General features: G+C 33.7%; 1 protein-coding gene across 50 annotated transcripts in view; it reads left to right on the top strand.

Annotated features, from left to right (window-relative positions):
• Positions 1 to 20,255, top strand: part of LOC106875150 (FERM domain-containing protein 4A) — a 363,595-nt gene that overhangs the window by 215,948 nt on the left and 127,392 nt on the right. For all 50 annotated transcript variants that reach the window (XM_089347864.1, XM_089347848.1, XM_089347840.1 and 47 more), the window contains 8 exons: positions 302 to 391; positions 6,040 to 6,124; positions 8,755 to 8,834; positions 9,474 to 9,557; positions 10,627 to 10,692; positions 13,000 to 13,057; positions 13,896 to 13,982; positions 18,676 to 18,752. In XM_089347864.1, the coding sequence (XP_089203990.1) occupies positions 302 to 391; positions 6,040 to 6,124; positions 8,755 to 8,834; positions 9,474 to 9,557; positions 10,627 to 10,692; positions 13,000 to 13,057; positions 13,896 to 13,982; positions 18,676 to 18,752 (627 nt within the window). The remainder of the gene's footprint in view (positions 1 to 301; positions 392 to 6,039; positions 6,125 to 8,754; positions 8,835 to 9,473; positions 9,558 to 10,626; positions 10,693 to 12,999; positions 13,058 to 13,895; positions 13,983 to 18,675; positions 18,753 to 20,255) is intronic.

Here is a 20,255-nt window from a genome sequence, read left to right as displayed (position 1 = left end):
TCTTCTCGCATAAAAACAAGTGAAGCTGGAAATTTATCTTCTAAATAGTTCAAAATAAAGAGGGATTATATATATGGCTCACTTTATTTAACCATAACACTTATTCTTCATCAACAGATATCTAATATATTAAAATATGTTAAAATGTATTAAAACAATGTTCATTCTAAGACAATTTCATTTCAGCTCTAGCTTTGTGTGTTGCTTAATCTAATTTTTGTTGGTAACTTATTTTATGCTCTTTGTGTGTTACCATTTCAACTATGCAGTAGTGTTAATGAAATAATTTCTTTCTTTACAGAGGGAACACTTTTTGGCTTCATCTCGACAAGAAAGTATTGGACCATGATTTTTCTCGACGTTCTCTCTTACTTTTGTATCTAGGCATTAAGTAAGTAGTTTTATTATATTCCACACTTGTTCTTTAAAAATACAATTTTAATAAGTATTAAAATTTATATAAGTGATGTAGAAGGAAGTCAAAATAATAGGAACAACTGAAATATTATGTGAAATCTAGCACATACACATCATGGACTCTTGTGGACTCTCCTGTCATAGATGGCAAATGAGGGTTCTGTAATTTTTTGCTGACCACTCTGCACAGATGATTTGTTTATAGTGATCAAATATTTGAGCTGTATATTAGCTCACTCCCTCCACCAAATTGACATTGTCTGTACAGGTGCACAATGTGCCCACATATCAGATGTTCAAGTGATCACAGTGCAACATAAGGTGAAGTGCCTGGTCCAGGAATCAAAACCATGATCTTGCAATTGCAAGTGCTGTGTCCTAACCACTAGGCCATACACCAGCACATATTTGTACATATATAAACATTATGGAATATCACTGTAAGCATCATTATCTTTGTTATGATTGCACTTAACCATTTCCATTACATTTCTGTTTTTAAATATTTTCAAATGCAAATTGACAGAGTTTTGTCATGTTTACTGTCTGCAGTCTGTGGCAAATACACAAAATTTCCAAATGCAGTTTATTGTTAGCCCTCAAAAAACATTAGAATTATGATTCTGAACTAATATTTATTGTTCCCCAACTCTCTCTCTCTCTCTCTCTCTCTCTTTCTCTCTCTCTCTCTCTCTCTCTCTCTCTCTCTTTCTCTCTCTCTCTCTCTCTCTTTCTCTCTCTCTCTCTCTCTCTTTCTCTCTCTCTCTCTCTCTCTCTCTCTCTCTCTCTCTGTTGTCCTTTCTTTTTGATCAACTATTGATCTACATTCTTGTTTTTTAAAATCATTCTATTAATTTTTTTAAAAATCATATTTTTGAATCGGCTATTCTCACTACTGATATTTTTTCCCCTTAGGGACACACACATGCACACACACATGATTTCTTGTTCATATATTTACTATGTATGTAGTTTTGCTTCTAGAAAATTCTGTTTAGTATCACCTTATGTAATAACGTGTATCATATAATGGCAGAATCTACTATTAATTCACAGATGCAATGGTATGAAATGGATAATAAAATGAATTTGGGGTAATTCTAATGAAACTTTGATTATTACCAGATGGTGCCGTCCTTTCAAATTCCACCATTGTTTCTCAATCTACATAACTTTTTGTGGAAGTTACTTTAACTACATCCTTTACACTAACTGATGCTACTCAAACATAATAATGATACTGATAATAATTATTATAATAATAATAATAGTCCTTTCTTCTATGGGCACAAGGCCTGCAATTTTGGTGGAGGGGTCTAGTCGACTACATCAATGCTAGTGCTCAACTGGTACTCAATTTATCAACTCTGAAAGGATGCAAGGCAAAGTCGACGTTGGTGGAATTTGAACTCAGGACATAGAGAACAACAAAATGCCACTAAGCATTTTGTTTGGCATGCTAATGATTCTGCCAGTTCACCACCTTAAATTATAATAACAGTAATGATGATAATCCTTTCTGTTATAGGCACAAGGCCTGAAATTTTGGAAAGTGGGGTTAGTTGATTACATCAACCCCAGTGCTCAACTGGTACTTATTTTATCAACCCTGAAAGGATGAAAGGCTATGTTGACCTCAGCTGAATTTGAACTCAGATTGTTGAGACAGACAGTCTGTGCTAATAATTCTGCCAGCTCACCACCAAATAATAATGATAATAATTGTTTCAAATTTTTGGCACAAGGCTGGCAGTTTTTGAAGTGAGAGGCTAGTTCATTACATTAACTCCAGTTCTTGATTGGAATTTTATTTTATAAGCCCTGAAAGGATGAAAGGCAAAATTGACCTTGGTGTGTTTTGAACTCAGAATGTTTAGAGTTAGAAGAAATGCCCTTAGGTATTTTGACTGATTTGCAAATGATTCTGCCAGCTCACTACCAAGAATAATGATGATGATGATGATGATATTTATGCTCTGAGGTTTTAAAACTAAATATCTTATTAGAGAAAGTTATATATTTTCTTTCATTTTAAAAAGAATATGGAAATCTGTGAAAGTGAATACAAATGCAATAAAACATTGAGAAATATAGTATGAACAAAAATGCAATTACTGGATAGCTTTCACATGTTCATTGTATAGTGAACGACAGACTGCTTGTCAATGTATCAACTATTTCAAATGCTAGTTTCAAAAATATTCCTGAAAAATTGTGTGGGAAGCCTTTTAGAATTGATCCTTTTGTTGCTGGACTCATGTTCAGTGAGTCAGAAATGAAAGGGTGAGAGAGAGAGAGGAATAGAGAGAACCAAGAATAATAAAAAAAAAAAAGAAATTAGAGAGTTGATTATATTTATTTTTTTGTTTTTATTCATGAGCATTATAATCTAGAGAACAGGTTTATTGTCATCAGGCCTTGGGCTAGGAATAAAATTGAATTCAGGATTGTCATTTCAAATTAAGAGAAGCATAATGTATGTATATATATTTGGAACCTGTTTTATGATGGTGATACTTATGGAAGATTGTGAAAAGGGTTTGTATGTAATAAAAAGCGAATCCTTATATCTTGGCATTTGGGTGTAATGTGTATTGATTATAAAAATAGGACACAATTTTGCATGTGATTACTCAGCTGTGTTGCCATTACAGTCTTCAGTACCACAGAAATTCCTCTGTTGTTAGCTTGTGCTGACATTCTAGGAATATTTCAATGTTTGGTTGTGTCTTGAATTTAGAAAACTATAAAGTATATTTAGAAAGAAAGAAAAAAAGAAAACAAAAGAAAGACCAGCTGCTATATAATTTAAAAACAATATCATCAATGTTGCCAATGTGCAACTGTGTAACAGGAATTTTGTTTTTTAAAGAGTTGTTCTTTGACTGATTCTGAAATATGGTTTGATTATTGTAAGGTTTGAACCGTTGACTATGATCAGTAGTCTACACATCTCTAACACATCTCCATTATTATGACAGTAGTGTTTATAATCAAAGAACATTAGATATATTGAGATACCTAAGAAACAGTTATACAATTGTGTACCATTGAGAGCAAATCAATGTTTCCAGAGAGGTCTGTATGTTTTTGGAACATTTATATATGATAAAGGTGTTCAAGATTTAGTTTATTTTTGGTAGAAATTGTAGATAGCTAGGATGCCAGATTAGATGACTAACAGCATTTAGTTTCGAACCTCAATGTCCTAAGTTCAAATCACAGCACTGTTGACATTGCCTTTTATTCCTCTAAATACAACTCACATCATTGGCTTTTACTAATTGTTTTAGGTGTCTATGTAGTTTACAAGTAGATATAGACTATCATTTTGTCCCCTCACCCTTAATGCCACAGAACATCCAGGATATGATGGCTGAATGGAGAGAAAGAGCTGCACTCAGCTTCTACTCATTACAGCTGAGTACATAAGAACAACTGTTTTGCTCAGGAACACAGTTCACACTCTGATTCAGAAATTGAACCCATGACCTTATGATCAAGTGTCAATCACCCTAACCACTAGGCCATACATATACACTGTGGTTGCTGAAATAAATACATGGCTCAATTGAAGTGCTTACATCCTTCACTCAAAAGTTTTTAAGTTTATATCAGTGTGACACATCCTCATTTACTTCTTTGGTTACAAAATACACTGTAGTACTATTGGGTTAACATTAGCAGTTATTTAATGTAACTTAAATGGAATCAGCTGAAAGGTATGTATTGATAGGTTGAATAACTGAGAGAGCTTTCAGAATTTAGTTTTGTAGAGAGAATGGCTTGTAACTAGAAGTAGGAACTTGTTACCATTTAATGATAATTTATAAAGAGATGAAAAGTAAAGTTGAGATAAAGTTTCAGTGCAAATTTTCAGTTTAAATGAAAATTACAATAAAATTTTTGAAATTAGATATGAATTGTAGTGACTTTTCATGGAACATAGTCAGACAGATAGTATTTTACATACTGTTTGAGAAATATGTTTAGTTCAATATTCTTTGCAGTAAAAACAATAAGGGCTTTGATAAAAATGAAGTCTCGGGAGCAGATTATTTTCTTTTCTATTCAATTTTGAGTAGTATTCATAACATTTTTCAGGCCTTCTGAATCTGTAAAAATTTCAGGCCTTCTGAATCTGTAAAAATAGAGTTAGTTTGGTAATGTTAATATGGTTTGGTTTGAACTTACATGTTAATGATTGAGGAAGAATTTAAACTATTACAGTTCTGGGAAGTAAATATTAAGGAAATGCTCATTACTGATCCAAAACACAAGGAGGTAAGACGAGGACTGGATGATTATATAAGTTTAAGGCAATAGATGGATAATTTGTTGGAAGCAATATAATGTTACTATTTGGACTGTATTTGCATTACAACAGTTTTTTTTGTTTTTTTTCGTTAGTAGAAGAAAGAAGAGTTGTTTTATACAACCTTTTAAAGCTCTCCACTGTACTGAATTGTAAATATAGTTTGCTGAAGATGATATAATGTTCAGTTTGAATTGTTTCAGACGAGTAGTTGCAGGGGTTGCCTTTTTATTCCTTGATGAATGATATAAATATCACTTTTAAAACTTTTGTTTGTAAAGAATGATTGCCATTTATCTTGTAAAATAATATTTAATCAATATAAATGTATGTTATGACTTTTGGTGAGCTCCCTAATCAATTGACAAAGTTTATTTTATATGTATAAAGATGTAAAGGGTGTGTAGTACTGGTAACAATAAAATGCAGCTACTCACACTGTAAGGTGGTTGATGAAAGAAAAGAACAAATGAAGAGAAAGTTGGAAGGACTGTTTAGTTCTGCTGTTAACTTCTCTAGTGCTAGTGGCATGATAAAATGCATCAAGTCCACATTGTAAAATTGTTGGTGACAGGAAAAGCATCTGGACATAAAAGAAAATTATGTCATAAATAAAATTACATATCCAGCAACAAAATTAGTCATTTCTTTCTCTGTTGCTATGTTGTCTGATGACAAAGTACTGTGATGGTGACAACGTTGATAATTACAACTGTGAATTCTGAACGATGCTAATGTATACTAATTATCTTAATCAGTCAGAGACACTTTTCTTACTGCTGTTGAAAAGTAAATCAAATTGATTTTACCATATATTAACTGTTCTTGCTATTGCTATTATTAATTCTGAATAATAAATTCTTGGTCTAGGGACTTCAAATTCTTTCTTAGTCATTGCCATGGACAGCATTTCTTTTAATAAGTGCTGCCATGGAACTCTCTCAGAATTCAATCAATATGAGAGGATATCCATTTGATATTTCAATATCCTAAAAACAGAATTTTTTTTTTCTCAGATCCTAAAGCTTACTTCAAATGCTCCTTCTGTGATTATATGTCACCCATAGTCTATTCTTCACCATCACATTAATGAATAATGTAGAGAGTGCACTAATGTGATAACTACTTAGGAGTCAATTTTACAAACTAATTCTAGTCTCTGGTTAAAACCAAATACTTTTATTTGTGCTACTTTCAAACACCATTAAAATATAAGGTCTTTGTTTTTCTAGTCAAAAGAAAAGAAGAAATTTTGTTGAGGTTCATTCTTTTTCAGTCATTTTATTGTAATTCTTTTATTTTACTAGATTCTATGTGGAATCTATAGCACATCTTCGCGACAAGCCTGCAATAGAACTGTTTTATTTGAATGCCAAGCAAGCAATATATAAGGTATGTTTTACTAAAATATATATACCATATTTTTGTAACAAAGTTTCTGCTGCATTTATTAAGATACCCCAAGAAAGAAACTACAAAATATTTAGTTGACATTAGCTTCAACTTCTCTCTTTAAGCTTAAATATAGATACATGTCTATTTGCTACAGAGTAGAGAAAATGCACAATGTTATGATGGTTGGATTGTTTGTGTAGATTGTACATTCCAGTCAACTAGAAAGCAATGTGACTAACCTTTATTGTAGAGGTACATGTGGTCTCTGTGGAAAAAAACATACATAAATAAGGTCAGCAAAGAATTCTTTTATCTTTTACTTGTTTCAGTCATTGGATTGCAGCCATGCTGGGGCACCACCTTGAAGGGTTTAGTCAAACAGATCAACCGCAGTACTTATATTCTTTTCCAAGTTTGCTACTTATTCCGTTGGTCTCTTTTTACTGAATTGCTAAGTTACTGGGGATGTAAGCAAGCTATCACCAGTTGTCAAGTGGTGGTGGACAGACGCATGCACATAATAAGCTTCTTCAGTTTTTGTCTACCAGACTCACTCAGAAGGCTTTGGCCAGCCTAATACTCTAGAAGACACTTGCCCAAGGTACAACTCAGTGTGACTGAACCTGGAATCATGTAGTTGAGAAACAAGCTTTCTTACCACACAGTCACACCCACCTCTGCCTACACAACAACAGCTGTGCCTATATTGGATAAAAAAACCTCCATAACTGTATCATAAATGATCAGAAGTATCATAGATAATAAAAAAAAAAAATAGCTTGGCAGGCAGAAGGACTAACAAGCATTATTTGCAAAATCAATCTGTGCTACATCTAGCCCAAAGAGTTTTTGCTATAACCATTGTGTTATTTCTATTTTGTAGTTTAAAGGAAATTTGACTTGATATCATTTGTAGACTTGTTCTCTTTTGTGATTATATACAGTTGATATATTAAATGGACTTTACAAAAAATCAAAATGCAAGTACAAAATGTTCACAATGTGTTCTTGTAATGGCAGATTTCACACTGTTTCTTATAGCAAACTAACTCATTCTACTTCATGAATTTTTGGACTTAATATTTACTAACATTCCATCATTGGTTTCCTATGATCCTGCTGTTTCCCTTAAAGATGTTAGTGATAAGATGAAACCATGAACATTTTGCTGCACCTAAAAATACATTAGACAGAGTTGTCGGGACAGTTTTTCTCTTTATATTTTCAATATAACGTAGAAGTTAATCTCTTAACTTGGACACCAATTCAACTTAAACCCTCCTCCCTAAATTCAATTGACTCTTAATTGTAAATGGTTAAGAGGTGAAACCATTTTGCTTGTGATGTATTATGTCAGGCCATTGATAAACTTGCTTTCAGTTGTTTGACTGTGACCATGTTGGAGCACCACCTTAAAGAACTTTCAGCTGAATGTACCGATCCCACTGGTGTCTTTTTGCTGAACTGCTAAGTTACAGGAATGTAAGCACACCAGCAGTGGTGGGGAGGGGACAAACACAGACATAAAGACACACACACATATATACACATATATATGATGAGCTTCTTTCAGTTTCCTTCTACCAAATCCACTCAGGTTTTTGGTTGGCTTCAGGCTAGAGTAGAAGACACTTGCCCTAGGTGCCATGCAGTGGACTGAACCCAGAACCATGTGGTTGGGAAGCAAGCTTCTTAGCAAACAGCCAAGCTGACTCTCTTTAACTTTTGGAAAAAAAATCAGTATTGTCTTAAAATATTTCTTAACCATTTCACAACCATATATCTAGTGGAAAATTACTAAATCTTTCAATTTAATAAAATGTTTCATTATTAAGTCGGTGTTTGGAACATAGATTAACAAAATGTCCCTAAATGAAATTATAAGGGAAGAATTTTAATTTAAATATGGACACTTTAAAATGGTGTTTCTATCATGGAATTAGAGGCAATCTTGGATATCAGAATGGTTAAAAATTTTCGTTTTTGAAGAAAACAATTGTTTTATATTTTTATTTATGAAACACTGAATAAATCAAAAATCGAGCCTACTACAACTTAGTAAGGGCTGTAAAGTGGAGACCCTAGCCACACAATCATTTTATATGATCAAAAGCAAAAAAAAAAAGAAGCACAGTTTTCATACAGACTGGGAATTTATTTAAGTTTGTAAAAGCTCACTACAGTTTTTATCTATTGTTACTCTACATGTTCCCTTATTGTTTATCTGTTAATTATAAATATTTTTGCCTTTAATAATTTAGCCATTGTTGATATGGTGTTAAGGTATGTGTGTCCCATGACAAACATCTTATTTTCATACAGCTGACATCTGGCTATGTATTTCCACCTATCTATGGTTTGCACAATCTGAAAAAGAGAATTAACAATCACCATTTCCTTTTTACATTTAACTATTAACATTCAATGCATAGATTAATTCCTTCCCCAAATTACATTTTTTTTTTTTTTCAATAAAATAATTTTTTTGCAATAAAACTTTTGATTTTTTTTATTTGCTATTTGGTTTAATTAAACTCTGAAGCAAACCTACATTGCCTATTGAAAATTCATCTTGACATTCACAATGACTATTTGGCTTTTCTTTGACTTTTTCTTTTCCTTTGCAGGGCCTTCTTGAGTGTAATAGTGAAACAGTATTTGAACTTGCAGCTTATGTATTGCAAATAACTTATGGAAATTTTACAACGTAAGTTTTTGAATTTTAACTGTTATTAAATAAGTTTATATCACTCTAAAAAATGAAATTTCTGCTACTGTTAATCTCAAGACATAGGGATGATTAAAGACATTTGGAGTATGTGTGATTATATTCTTGACTTTTTGTATGTATATGTTGGTGTGTCTGTAACACACATACCATCATCATCATTTTCATGTCTATTTTCCATGTTGTTATGGATTAGCTGGTTTAACAGGATCTAACAAACTGGAGAACCATCACAACTTTAGTATGGTTTCTACAGATCTCTTCACTGTGTTTATAGATATATCAAAACATATAAAGTTTTGTGTCTTCTTTGTGAAGTCTCTGAATTAAAGGCAGTACGTACTTATATTCACGTGCGTGCATGCATGCACACACACACATGATAGATGCAATGTATTCTCTTTGTGTTCATATGACTGGTATGTGGTTATAACTTTGACATCTCAAGCTAGGAAATGCTATGGTGTGCATGTGTTTGTAAATGGCCAGCATGACCTCTTTCAGAATGTAATTGAAACCTAAATTGTTCTTTCCTATAATGATAATTTTTTGTTGCTTTGTTTAAGCATGGTGGTAATTTTTTAAATAATTAATCTATCCATTTATATATTACTGCAGGGTGGAAAATGCTCGCGAAGATTTGAAAAAGTTATATGTTGTCCCAACCCGAACGTTACAAGAACATCCTTCTCTAGGTTACTGGTATGTAAAATCTTTTAATATTATATTACAAGAGTATTTTTTCATTTATGAGTTCATGGATTTATTGAGAAGTTGAGATGATTATTAACCTTTGGGTCATGGTTTTGACCTTTATTACAGTCAGTGAGTGATAAATCTTAGGCAAATTATATCATTTGCTTTGCATTACTTTGCTTAACAGCAAAATTTAACATCAACCTCAGAGTTTAAAATGTGCAGTTCAAAAACTTAAAGTTCAAACTTTCATGAATCACAATCTTTAAGATGGTGTTTTACTCTTTACATAGCTATTGCAGATGACTTTCCATTCAAAATTGTGGTATCTACTCTCCAAAGCTGAATGAAGTGAGGTACTGACATAGAGTTAGTGTCTTGTTGAGCTGAGTTCAAGAGTCAGTATACAAAAGCGTCAGCTCTGACTCATCAATGTATGATACTACCAGTTCTAATACTGATTCCTCTATTTGTTACTAGACTAAAAAAATTGTAGAGGAATCAAACTACTGGATCAGGTTATGAAAGTCATAACATAATTCATTTGTAACAGGGTAAAGCTAAATGAAATACAGTTAGGTTCTGCTCCCAGAAGAGGTACCATGGATGTAATCTTCCTTGTGAGGCAACTACAAGAGAAATACTTAGCTAAGAGTTAACCACTATACCTGGCATTCATTGACTTGGCGAAGGTATTTAACAGAGTGCTGATGAAGGGAAATAACCTGGAAATCGCGATACACAGATATTGTTTTGAGCTGAGTGGGGGTGCTAGATTCCCTTGTTCAAAAAAATAAGGACACAGATTGTGTCGTATAGCCAGCTGTAGACGATGTCTCCTGGGGCTAAATTACAGCAACATTCATCCTAAACCAGGACTGCCATGTTATGTTGGCAAACAATCTTTACTACAATTTTACTTGTATTGCTAAGACAAAACACAGTAGAAAGTTAAACAGTTAATCATACTTATGTGTGTGTGTGAGCGTATGTATAATTTATATATTTAAAGAAAACACTTAAAAACATGTGATTTGCTCATTTCTAATCTGTATCTTTCTTTTCATTTTTACAGTGAAGAGCGTGTTTTATTCCATTATCAGAAGATCGAAGGCACTTCAAGAGGTCTTTCTATTGTTAAGTAAGTCTTTTATTATGCTACTATATGGAATGATAGTTTGGTAAAAAAAAAAAAAAAAAGAATCAAAGGATGCAAGTTGAAGGAAGATGCTTGCAAGAAAACCAATGGGTAGAAATGGTAAAATCTAATCTCAAGATCCTGGACTTCACGAAGGAGATGACAAAGGACCATGACAAATAGTGATATGCTGGGAAAACATGCATAGATATGATGATGAGTATAATGATAGTGGGGCCTTGTTATGATCCTGTGTTCAATGACAAACTTTCTGATACTGTATTCAAACATGAAATTCAGAATTTCAAAGCTGCATCTCACACAACCAAGCATGGAAATGTATCTCTCAGATGTGTGTGTGTGTGTGTGTGTGTGTGTGTGTGTGTGTGTGTGTGCAAACATGAAATATGATGGTGGTGATGGAGATTGGCTTGTATAACATCTACATCACCAACAACCATTGTGCTGCTGTCTATCATTCTTCCACTCTCTTTTCCATTACTCTCAGCCATTGCAGCAATATTAATTAATTAAATCTTCATCTACCATCCCCCCCCCCCCCCCACACTTTGTTACTCTCACATATGTCACTCACACCCTCTCTTACTAATGAAAATACTTACTGCCATTCTCCCTTCTGCCTATCATGTCACCTGTGTAGTGAGGGACATCATTGCATTTGAAGTCCTTATTCACTCCCCTCTTTTCCATCAGCTTTATTGTTAGCCAGCTCTTTCTCTCCCACTTCACTCCTTTCCTTATCACTCATTATTGGGAAGCATTACACCCACTTTCTTACTACCACCCATCCTCATAACTATCTATCACTCCTTCTTTCAATACTCCCTTTATCACCCAATCTTCTTCATACCATTCTCTCTTTCCTCCATCACATTGCTCTTGTTGCTTCTTTTCAGTCTCTATCAGCAATCATCATGTTGCTCTCTCTCTCTCACTCTCTCCCTCCCTCCCTCCCATTAACCTTTCAGTTATATTACTTCTAACCAATCTCTTTACCATCAACCATCAATCATATAGTTGTCTTACACTCCCTCACTCCCCACTTCCATTGCTCTTGTTCCTATCATTCTGGCTCTCTTCTTTCCCTATTTTTATCACCATCTCAATCTGTTCCCCCTGAACAAATATATGGAGATAATACAGAGAGAATGCTTTAGTCATGCTGAGGACAAGACAACCTCTCTAGTGCAGTGTCACAATGAAATGCATCTGACACACATTATAAAGTAGTTAGTAATAAGAAGAGCATCCTGCTGTAGAAACCGCAACAAAAGTAAATGTGAAAGGGATACATGGCCCCTTTTCCATCTCCGTATGGTTTAAAAAAAGAACAAAAAGCTACCTATCTTTTTTGTCATATAAGCTTTCTTGTTTGGCATGGTTTTTGAATGATTGCTCTTCCTACCACTAATCACATGAATTTGGTGCATTTTTATTCTGCTACCCAGCCCTAAAAAGGTTGTCGGTCACACTAGTAAAGAAACCTGTCTACTCCGTAACAGGTTTTATTTGCAGTTAATGCTCCCCTAGATGAGATGCATGCACTGCAGCATGCAGAGTCCTTTATCTCTTCCGTTCACTTTCTCCTTCTTGATAATGAATTATATCAGTAGGAACAGTTCATTGAATCTGACTCTAGTACTTGATAGGTACTTATTTTATGTTTAGCTTAAAAGAGTGAAAGGCAGAGTCAACTTGGATGGAAACTGATCTCAGGATGTAAAGGGATGTAACTAAATACCAAAGAGTATTTGGTCAAGTAGTCTACTTTTACAGCCATCCTAATAAATTTAGTTAAATACGAAGCTTTTATGTGCTCACTCATGAAAATAGTAGCTAAATCTCTCGACTAACATCCTTATTATCTTAGAACACAATGAAAATTGATAATACAGTCCTTCGTAAAATGCTAGGAGGACAAAACGGATGGTCATATCTAGAATGTATTTGATCGGAGGCCTTATCAGTTAAATCTGACATGGAGCTAAACAGCAACAATTTTAAGAATGTATATGTAATCAATGAATAACATGAAAAATAATTGAAGCAACCACTGCAGTCTAACATTACAGTTTACCCTTACATGTTTGTGTTGGACTGTTTTTCTGGTTGTACATTTGCTCCTTCATAGCAAAATCATAATAATGTGCGTAGTCACAGTCTAACAAATTATTGTCAGTCATTCACACATAAGGTTCTTTAAATCCACAAAAGTATTATTTTGAATGTTATATTTCATCAAAATGTTTTGTTCATATTGACTCTGTTGTGTATTTTTTTTTTTTCCAGTTACATGACAATATGTGAAAGTCTGCCTACATATGGTATTCACTATTATGAAGTAAAAGTAAGTTATACATGATTTTCAAATGTTTAATTTTCAAGCAATTTCTTCTTTTTTTATAGTGTCTGTGTACTTTATCTTCAGTTGGAATGGCTTTATTTCTGTTCATATCTAATAACCACATTGACACAGATCATGCAACTTCCCCTGACAGTTAAACTTTCTCTTCTTTATCCTGTTCCTTAGTGGAATTGTAGCAACCACTCTCTCTCTCTCTTTCTTTATATCTTTATCTTTCCTGCTCTTTCCAGTGAAGCTATGCATATAGAGTGGGAATGTACCAAAGTGCTTATACCCTATATTGCTAGTGTTTGAAATTAGCAAATGTAGGTTGAAAAACTTTTTTTTAAATAGTTTGTTCATATCTAAAGACATTAACCCTAACAGATCTATATATATTAACTTAGAACTAGGTTGATGGACTTTGGCTGTGAGTCAGACCAGTCCATCCAAAATATGACAGAATGGACTTTAACTCTTTATCATTCAGATTACTCTATTAAATGTAATGCTTATTCATTTATGTTGTTGTGAATTAATCATGCATTATCTCACAGCTTTGAAACTTCAATGATTTCAATTGTTTTTAGGATAGCATTGTAAGGTCAGTGTGAGAGGCTGGATTTGACTAGTATGAACATAAAACAGAGTTTTGTGGTAATAGTGATAATTGTAGTGTATCAAATTTAATCTTTTAATTTGTTTCCTTCTTTTAGTAAACTAATTTGTTTTCATCTTCTTTAAGTCATATGTTGAATGCTGGTGCCAAAAAAAAAAAAAAATTGAGGAATAATGACTAAATTTAAATCGTCTTATTTTTTTTCTATCTTTCAATTTCCAGGATAAAAAAGACATTCCATGGTGGCTTGGCATTAGCCATAAAGGTATCTCGGTTTATGATAAAACAGATAAACAGACCCCTCGAAAGGTATGTAATGTTTTACTATTACAGTTACACAAATTTCCTTAACTGCTAGCCAATCAGAATCATTAGCCAGACTCAGTCACATACAATTAAAGAAATTTGTCTCAAGGTGGCAAACTGGTAGAACAATTTGGAGAAAAGGGTAAATTAATTACATCAATTGGTACTTATTTTATCGACCCTGAAGGGCTAAAAAGCAAAGTTGACCTTGGCAGAATTTGAATTCAGGACATTAAGTTGCCCAGCATACCAACAGTTCTACCAACAGTTCTACCAGTTTGCTACCTTGAGTCACAAATAAAATATTGGTTTTAAATTTTGGCACAGGGCCAGCGATTTCGGTGGAGGAGTTAAATTGATTAAATTGACCCCAATGCTCAACTGGTACTTATTTCATCAACCTTGAAAAGATGATAGGCAAAGTCAATGTCATCAGTTTTTGAACTCAGAACATAAAGATGGATGAAATGCTGCTAAGGATTTCGCCCAGTGTGCTAACGGTTCTGCCAGCTTGTCGCCTTGAGTCACCTATAAAATATTGAAAATCAAACATGAAAGCTTGTTCACCAAAGAATACAGAGCTCCACCTGAAATATTTAGATATGTTTCTTTTTTACAGTATACTAACATTTTTTTTTTTTTTTACTGAGTTAACTTGCCAGTATTGACCATTAGTAAACTCTTTGAATTTTGTTTATTAATTTTGATTATTATATATAAAATATCTTCCTCAAACAGTTGTCTTGTGGTGGGTGTGTGTATGTGTACACACACACACACACAGAGACATTTCTTGTTAAATGGGAGCAGTTGTTGTAATCTTTAATGCTGGATTGTTATAACGCCCACTTCGGTATGGTAGTATAGTTGTTAAACCAATAAAGACATGACTATCAGTATTAGTTCAAAATAGCATTAGGTATAGCTCACTTAAAATACATATACTGTAGGAATCCAGAAAACTGCAACATCCATTTCAAGAAAGCATCTCATATAGATAATAGAGCTAAAAAGCACAAAATTATATCAGTAGCAAATGAGAAGTGTCTAGCAGCAGTGGCAGAATTGATAAATTGGTATTTCTGTTTCTTTTAATGTCATCAGCAGCAGATATCCACTAGTAACCACATGCTTAGACAAATTTAGCCTCTACTGATATAGAAAATCAATTTATTTAACAAACCACTGGTGTTGCAAATAGCTAGCAGGCTGAGTAAAAAGTCATTATCAGTGACAGGAGCAATATTAATTCAAAGTATGGTTCTGTAATCTTACAGTGGATATACTATAGAAAGCCATAAAACTGTTATTCCTCTTGAGAAAGTATCTCATACAGACAGAGCTAAAAACACAGAAGTATATCAGTAGCAGATGGAAAGATAACAAAATGCTATTCTGAAGTAATACTGCTTTTGTAACTAATAACAAACTTTTACTCAGCCGGATGGCTATTCGTGACATCATTGATTTGTTTATCACTGTTTTTCTATATTAGTCAAAGGCTAAATTTGTCTAAGTATGAAGCTGCTCGTAGATAGTTACTACTGATGATGCGCAATGAAGCAGAAATCTAGATTTAACAATTCTACTACAGCTGCTAGATATTTTTTGTCTGCTACTGATTTACTTTAGTGCTTTTTAGCACTATACATCTATGGGAGATGCTTTCTTGAGACAAATATTGCTGTTTGCTTGCCTTCTACAGTACATCTATGTTCAGTAAGATATGCTGAATGACACACACACACACACACACACACACACACACACACACACACACACACACACGTAAGCACACAAATGCAAAACAAAGTGGAAAATATAATACTGCAATACAAACAGTAGAGTAATACACTTTTTATTAAAGCTGGAAATATCTTCACAAACTGTAACACAGTTTCACATTACCATTTGTCAGATAGTTGTGATCATATGAACATGAAACTCTGAGTAATGATTGAAGTTTCTTTGGCTTTAATTAAAAAGTAGGTGCAGGAGTGGCTGTGTGGTGGGTGGCTTGCTTACCGACCAAGTGGTTCCGGGTTCGGTCCCGCTGCGTGGCACCTTGGGCAAAGTGTTTTCTACTGTGGCCTTGGGCCGACCAAGGCCTTGTGAGTGGATTTGGTGGACAGAGGCTGGAGGGGGCCCCCTTCGTGTATATGTATATATATTTGTGTGTCTGTGTTTGCCCCCCCCCCCAACATCGCTTAACAACCAATGCTGGTGTGTTTACATCCCCGTAACTTAACGGTTCAGCAAAAGAGACTGATAGAATAAGTACTAGGCTTACAAAAAATAAGGTCTGGGGTCGATTTGCTCAACTAAAATGTGGTGTTCCAGCATGGCCGCAGTCAAATGACTGAAACAAGTAAAAGAGAATATATATATATATATATATATATATATATATATATATATATATATATATATATATATATATATATATATATATGTATATTATATAGGTTTGTGTGTGTGTGTGCATGTGGGTTTCTGTTAATGTTTACGTTCTGCACTAAGCTACAAATGGTTGACAGTTCTCTGCCAACAAGATATTAGCTAGCTCTACCCATTCCATAACAAGTTGAATAAAAAAATCTCTTAAAAAAACAGGAAGGTCATCTGGTTGTAAAACAGTGTCTCATTAATATGCAAGGATGGAAAAACAAATTTAAAGCCAACAAACAAATGAACACACTGTAATATATCAAAGTGGTTTCCTTGTGACTATTTCATATGGCAGATGTGTGTAAGTATAAATATCACATAACTTTCCTCATTCAAGATTGTGACAATGAGGAATTTAACAACTATATATGTTCCAACAATGAGTATATCACTGTCAGGATGTAATTTTTATTTTATACATTTTCTTCTTTCTGTATTCCTCTGGGTAGAGTGGTTTTCAAAATTTGAATTCTTGTGAAATGCTATTTCACTGCTGTATAATCTTATGTCTGAAAGAGAGTGTTTACAGCTTATCTACTAAATTGACTGTTTTTGTGTTGTTGTTAGTATTTCTACTATTTGTCACTGTATTTCTACACCCCGGTCACACAAGATAGAATTACCTTTTAGGTGTTAATCAATAAAAGAAAAAGATGTGTTGTAAATGCACACATACATCCAAAATATATTAGCACATACGCAAATGCATTTCTGGACTGTTGTTCTGAATAGTGGTTAACATTAGCTGTAACAGCTCTCTTAAGAGTAATGGAATTTCTTGTAATGGGAAAATGAATTTTAAATTCAGCTCACTATATCTATAAAGAACTTTTTGTCTATGTTGAAACCTTATTCTAAACATTCTGGTCTGTTATCAAATTTGCAGTCCTATAACTTGATAATGTTATCTACTCCCTCTTCTACTGTTCTGCTGTTATTTGATTTTATTGTAAATCAGAAGTGTGTGGGTGTAGATAATGAGTCCAAGATTCTGAACTAAAGTGGTTTAGGATATGTAGTTAGGGTGTGATGCATATATTTTTCAAACCTAACAGTTGCCAGCTCTGTTGATGTGTAAGTGTCATTTCTGGAAGAAATTGTAAAGCGCTGGACAAAATGCTTTGTGGCATTTAGTTACCTCCCTTTAAGTTTTGAGTTCAAATCCTATTGTGATCCTCTTTGCCATTCATTAGTATTGAGTTGATAAAATGAATTTTTAAAAAACCACTCAACTAACAATGCTGTCTACAGAGGTTTGTGATTATGTTCCAATATTGAAAGTCATTATTATGATTGTTGTTCATGAAAGATATCAGTAAAGTGCCAGACAAAATACCTTTCAGTATTTTATTGTTGACTGCATCCTTCCCCACCAAAATATGTGGCCTTGTACCTGTGTAAGAGACCATTATTATTAGTAGCATCACTTTATTGAAAACTGGATCTTTAGATTAATTTTTCTTGGTTTTCCTTTCTGTCTAACTAAACTTCAAAGGCTAAATGATATTTTTTCCCCTAATGGAACTTAAGGATAACATTGCAAATGAGAGATGCTGTTGTCTCAGTGAATCAACTTTTAGCATTAAGCATAAACTAAAGAGGCAAGCTGGCAGAACCATTAATTAGCACGTTGGAATTTCATGCAGCTTTATGTTCTGAGTTTAAATTCCATTGAGGTCAACTTTGCTTTTCACCCTTTCAGGGTCGATAAAATAAGTACCAGCTAAGCATTGAGGTTGATGTAATTGACTTACCCCAACACTGAAATTGCTGGTCTTGTGTCAAAATTTGAAATCAGTATTCAACATAAACTAATCAGAATAGAACAAGTTTAGCCTTTTTAAGATGAATGGGCTGATAGATCGGCCTAGCATTTTTGTGCAAGTGGTAAGTACCTTGCTTACCAACCACATGGTTCCGGGTTCATTCCCACTGCGTGGCACCTTGGGCAAGTATCTTCTACTATAGCCTCGGGCTGACCAAAAGAGGGTTGGATTGGTTGTATGATCTTTTTGTTTTTGTTTGCTTTTGGGTTCATTTCATGCATGAAAAAATAAATGAAAGGAAAATAAGGATGAGTTTCCTCATGTCTTTTGTTTGCATAACTATATGTGTTCATGTCTGCATGTACATATATGCATGCAGACATGTTTGTATAAACATACCTTTTGAATAAGTTTTGCCTTGGCTTCTAAAAGTTACCAAGTCTCTCTAGAATATTTTCTGTCTACTTTTACCTCTTCTGTAGATATTCCACTGGAAGCAGTTAGAGAATCTTTATTATCGAGAGAAGAAATTTTCTGTGGAGGTTCATGACCCTAAACGGTAAGTTACTGTTATATAACATCTTATATTTGTCTTGAAAATAATATTTTCATTGCATGGAGCATCTCTGACTGTGGCATGTCTGTTAATAGCTCTCATAGTAGTAGTCGTAGCTGCAGTAGTAATTATAGCAGTAATTTTTTTCTTTCATCAACTGAATGAAATTATTGTGACATGTTTAGTTTTGTTGTTGCTGGTTTTGGCAGTTGGAACCAGCTTTGGAACTACTATTAGAGCAGATAAGATATTTAGTATTGTCTTCTTATTCTTCGTTGTTGTTGTTTTTCTCTCTTCATTCTATTTAAACTTCTCTTCTTTGCAGTTCACACACACACACACATAAGAATTAAGATATAAACTCAAATTAGGCAATCATATATCTTTTTTTATATCTTTTTTCCCCCACCTTTTTTCCTTCTTTCTAACCAAGCCTCCAAATATTCACCACATACACATACAGATAAAAAATAACAAACAACATTCTCTTTGTAATTTAAGTCCAGATTTTTTCAGCTAACTCATATATATATAAATGGCATAAATTTTCCATTAAAAAAATTATTCCTGATGAATCTCTGAAATGGGATGAAAGTGCTAAATAAATAATTATCCAAAATTCTGACTACCTCCTTTTTCTTAATATATAAAATCTGTACACCACTTCAGACGTATGTGTGTGTATATACACACACACACTCTCTCTCTCTCTCACACACACACACACACACCATAAGGTTGTGAGTTTGATTATTGAACTGGTTGATGCACTTTATCCCTGAGCAAAGCACTTCATTTTTTGTGGCTCCAGTCAACTCAGCTGAAGTTGAGCTGTAGCAGCATTTGGAATAAAAGTTTTGAGATGGACTGGTGTCCCTTGCAGTGAGGATTCTTATACTTACAATTGCTTATACACTTCAGAAACTGTAATAAACTCTGGCTTAATGAGGCTATAACCTTGAAACAGACTTTGTATAAATAAAAGGAAACACCAGATATTTTTACAAAAATAATATTTGTAAACTAGTCTTTAACATATATGCATCGCTTCCCCTTAATTTCGCCCCGTGTCCCTTTTGCCCTCTCTGTCTCTTGGTTTCCATCACTCTCCCTCTTTCTCCAATTTGTTTCTGTCTTTCTATGTTTCCTTTTTGCTTCCTCTCTTGCCTTGCCATCTCTAACCCCACCACTTCTATATATGGGCATAATTTAATGAAATTGATACTGACAGATATATTTATTAATTAATATACTAAACAGTGTGTGTTTGATACTTTGAAATATGTATTAAGGCCGACCAAAGCCTTGTGAGTGGATTTGGTAGACAGAAACTGAAAGAGCCTGTCATGTATATACATACATATATATATATATATATATATATATATATATGTATATATATATATATATATATATATATATATATGTTTGTGTGTCTGTGTTTGTCCCCCAACATCGATTGACAACCAATGCTGGTATGTTTACGTCCCTGTCACTTAGCGGTTC

Source organism: Octopus bimaculoides, chromosome 2 (assembly GCF_046866305.1).
Source record: "Octopus bimaculoides isolate indiv1 chromosome 2, ASM4686630v1, whole genome shotgun sequence".
Lineage (NCBI taxonomy): Eukaryota > Metazoa > Mollusca > Cephalopoda > Octopoda > Octopodidae > Octopus > Octopus bimaculoides.
Note: the sequence above shows the minus strand (reverse complement) of the source record. Positions and strands in the feature narration are given on the sequence as shown.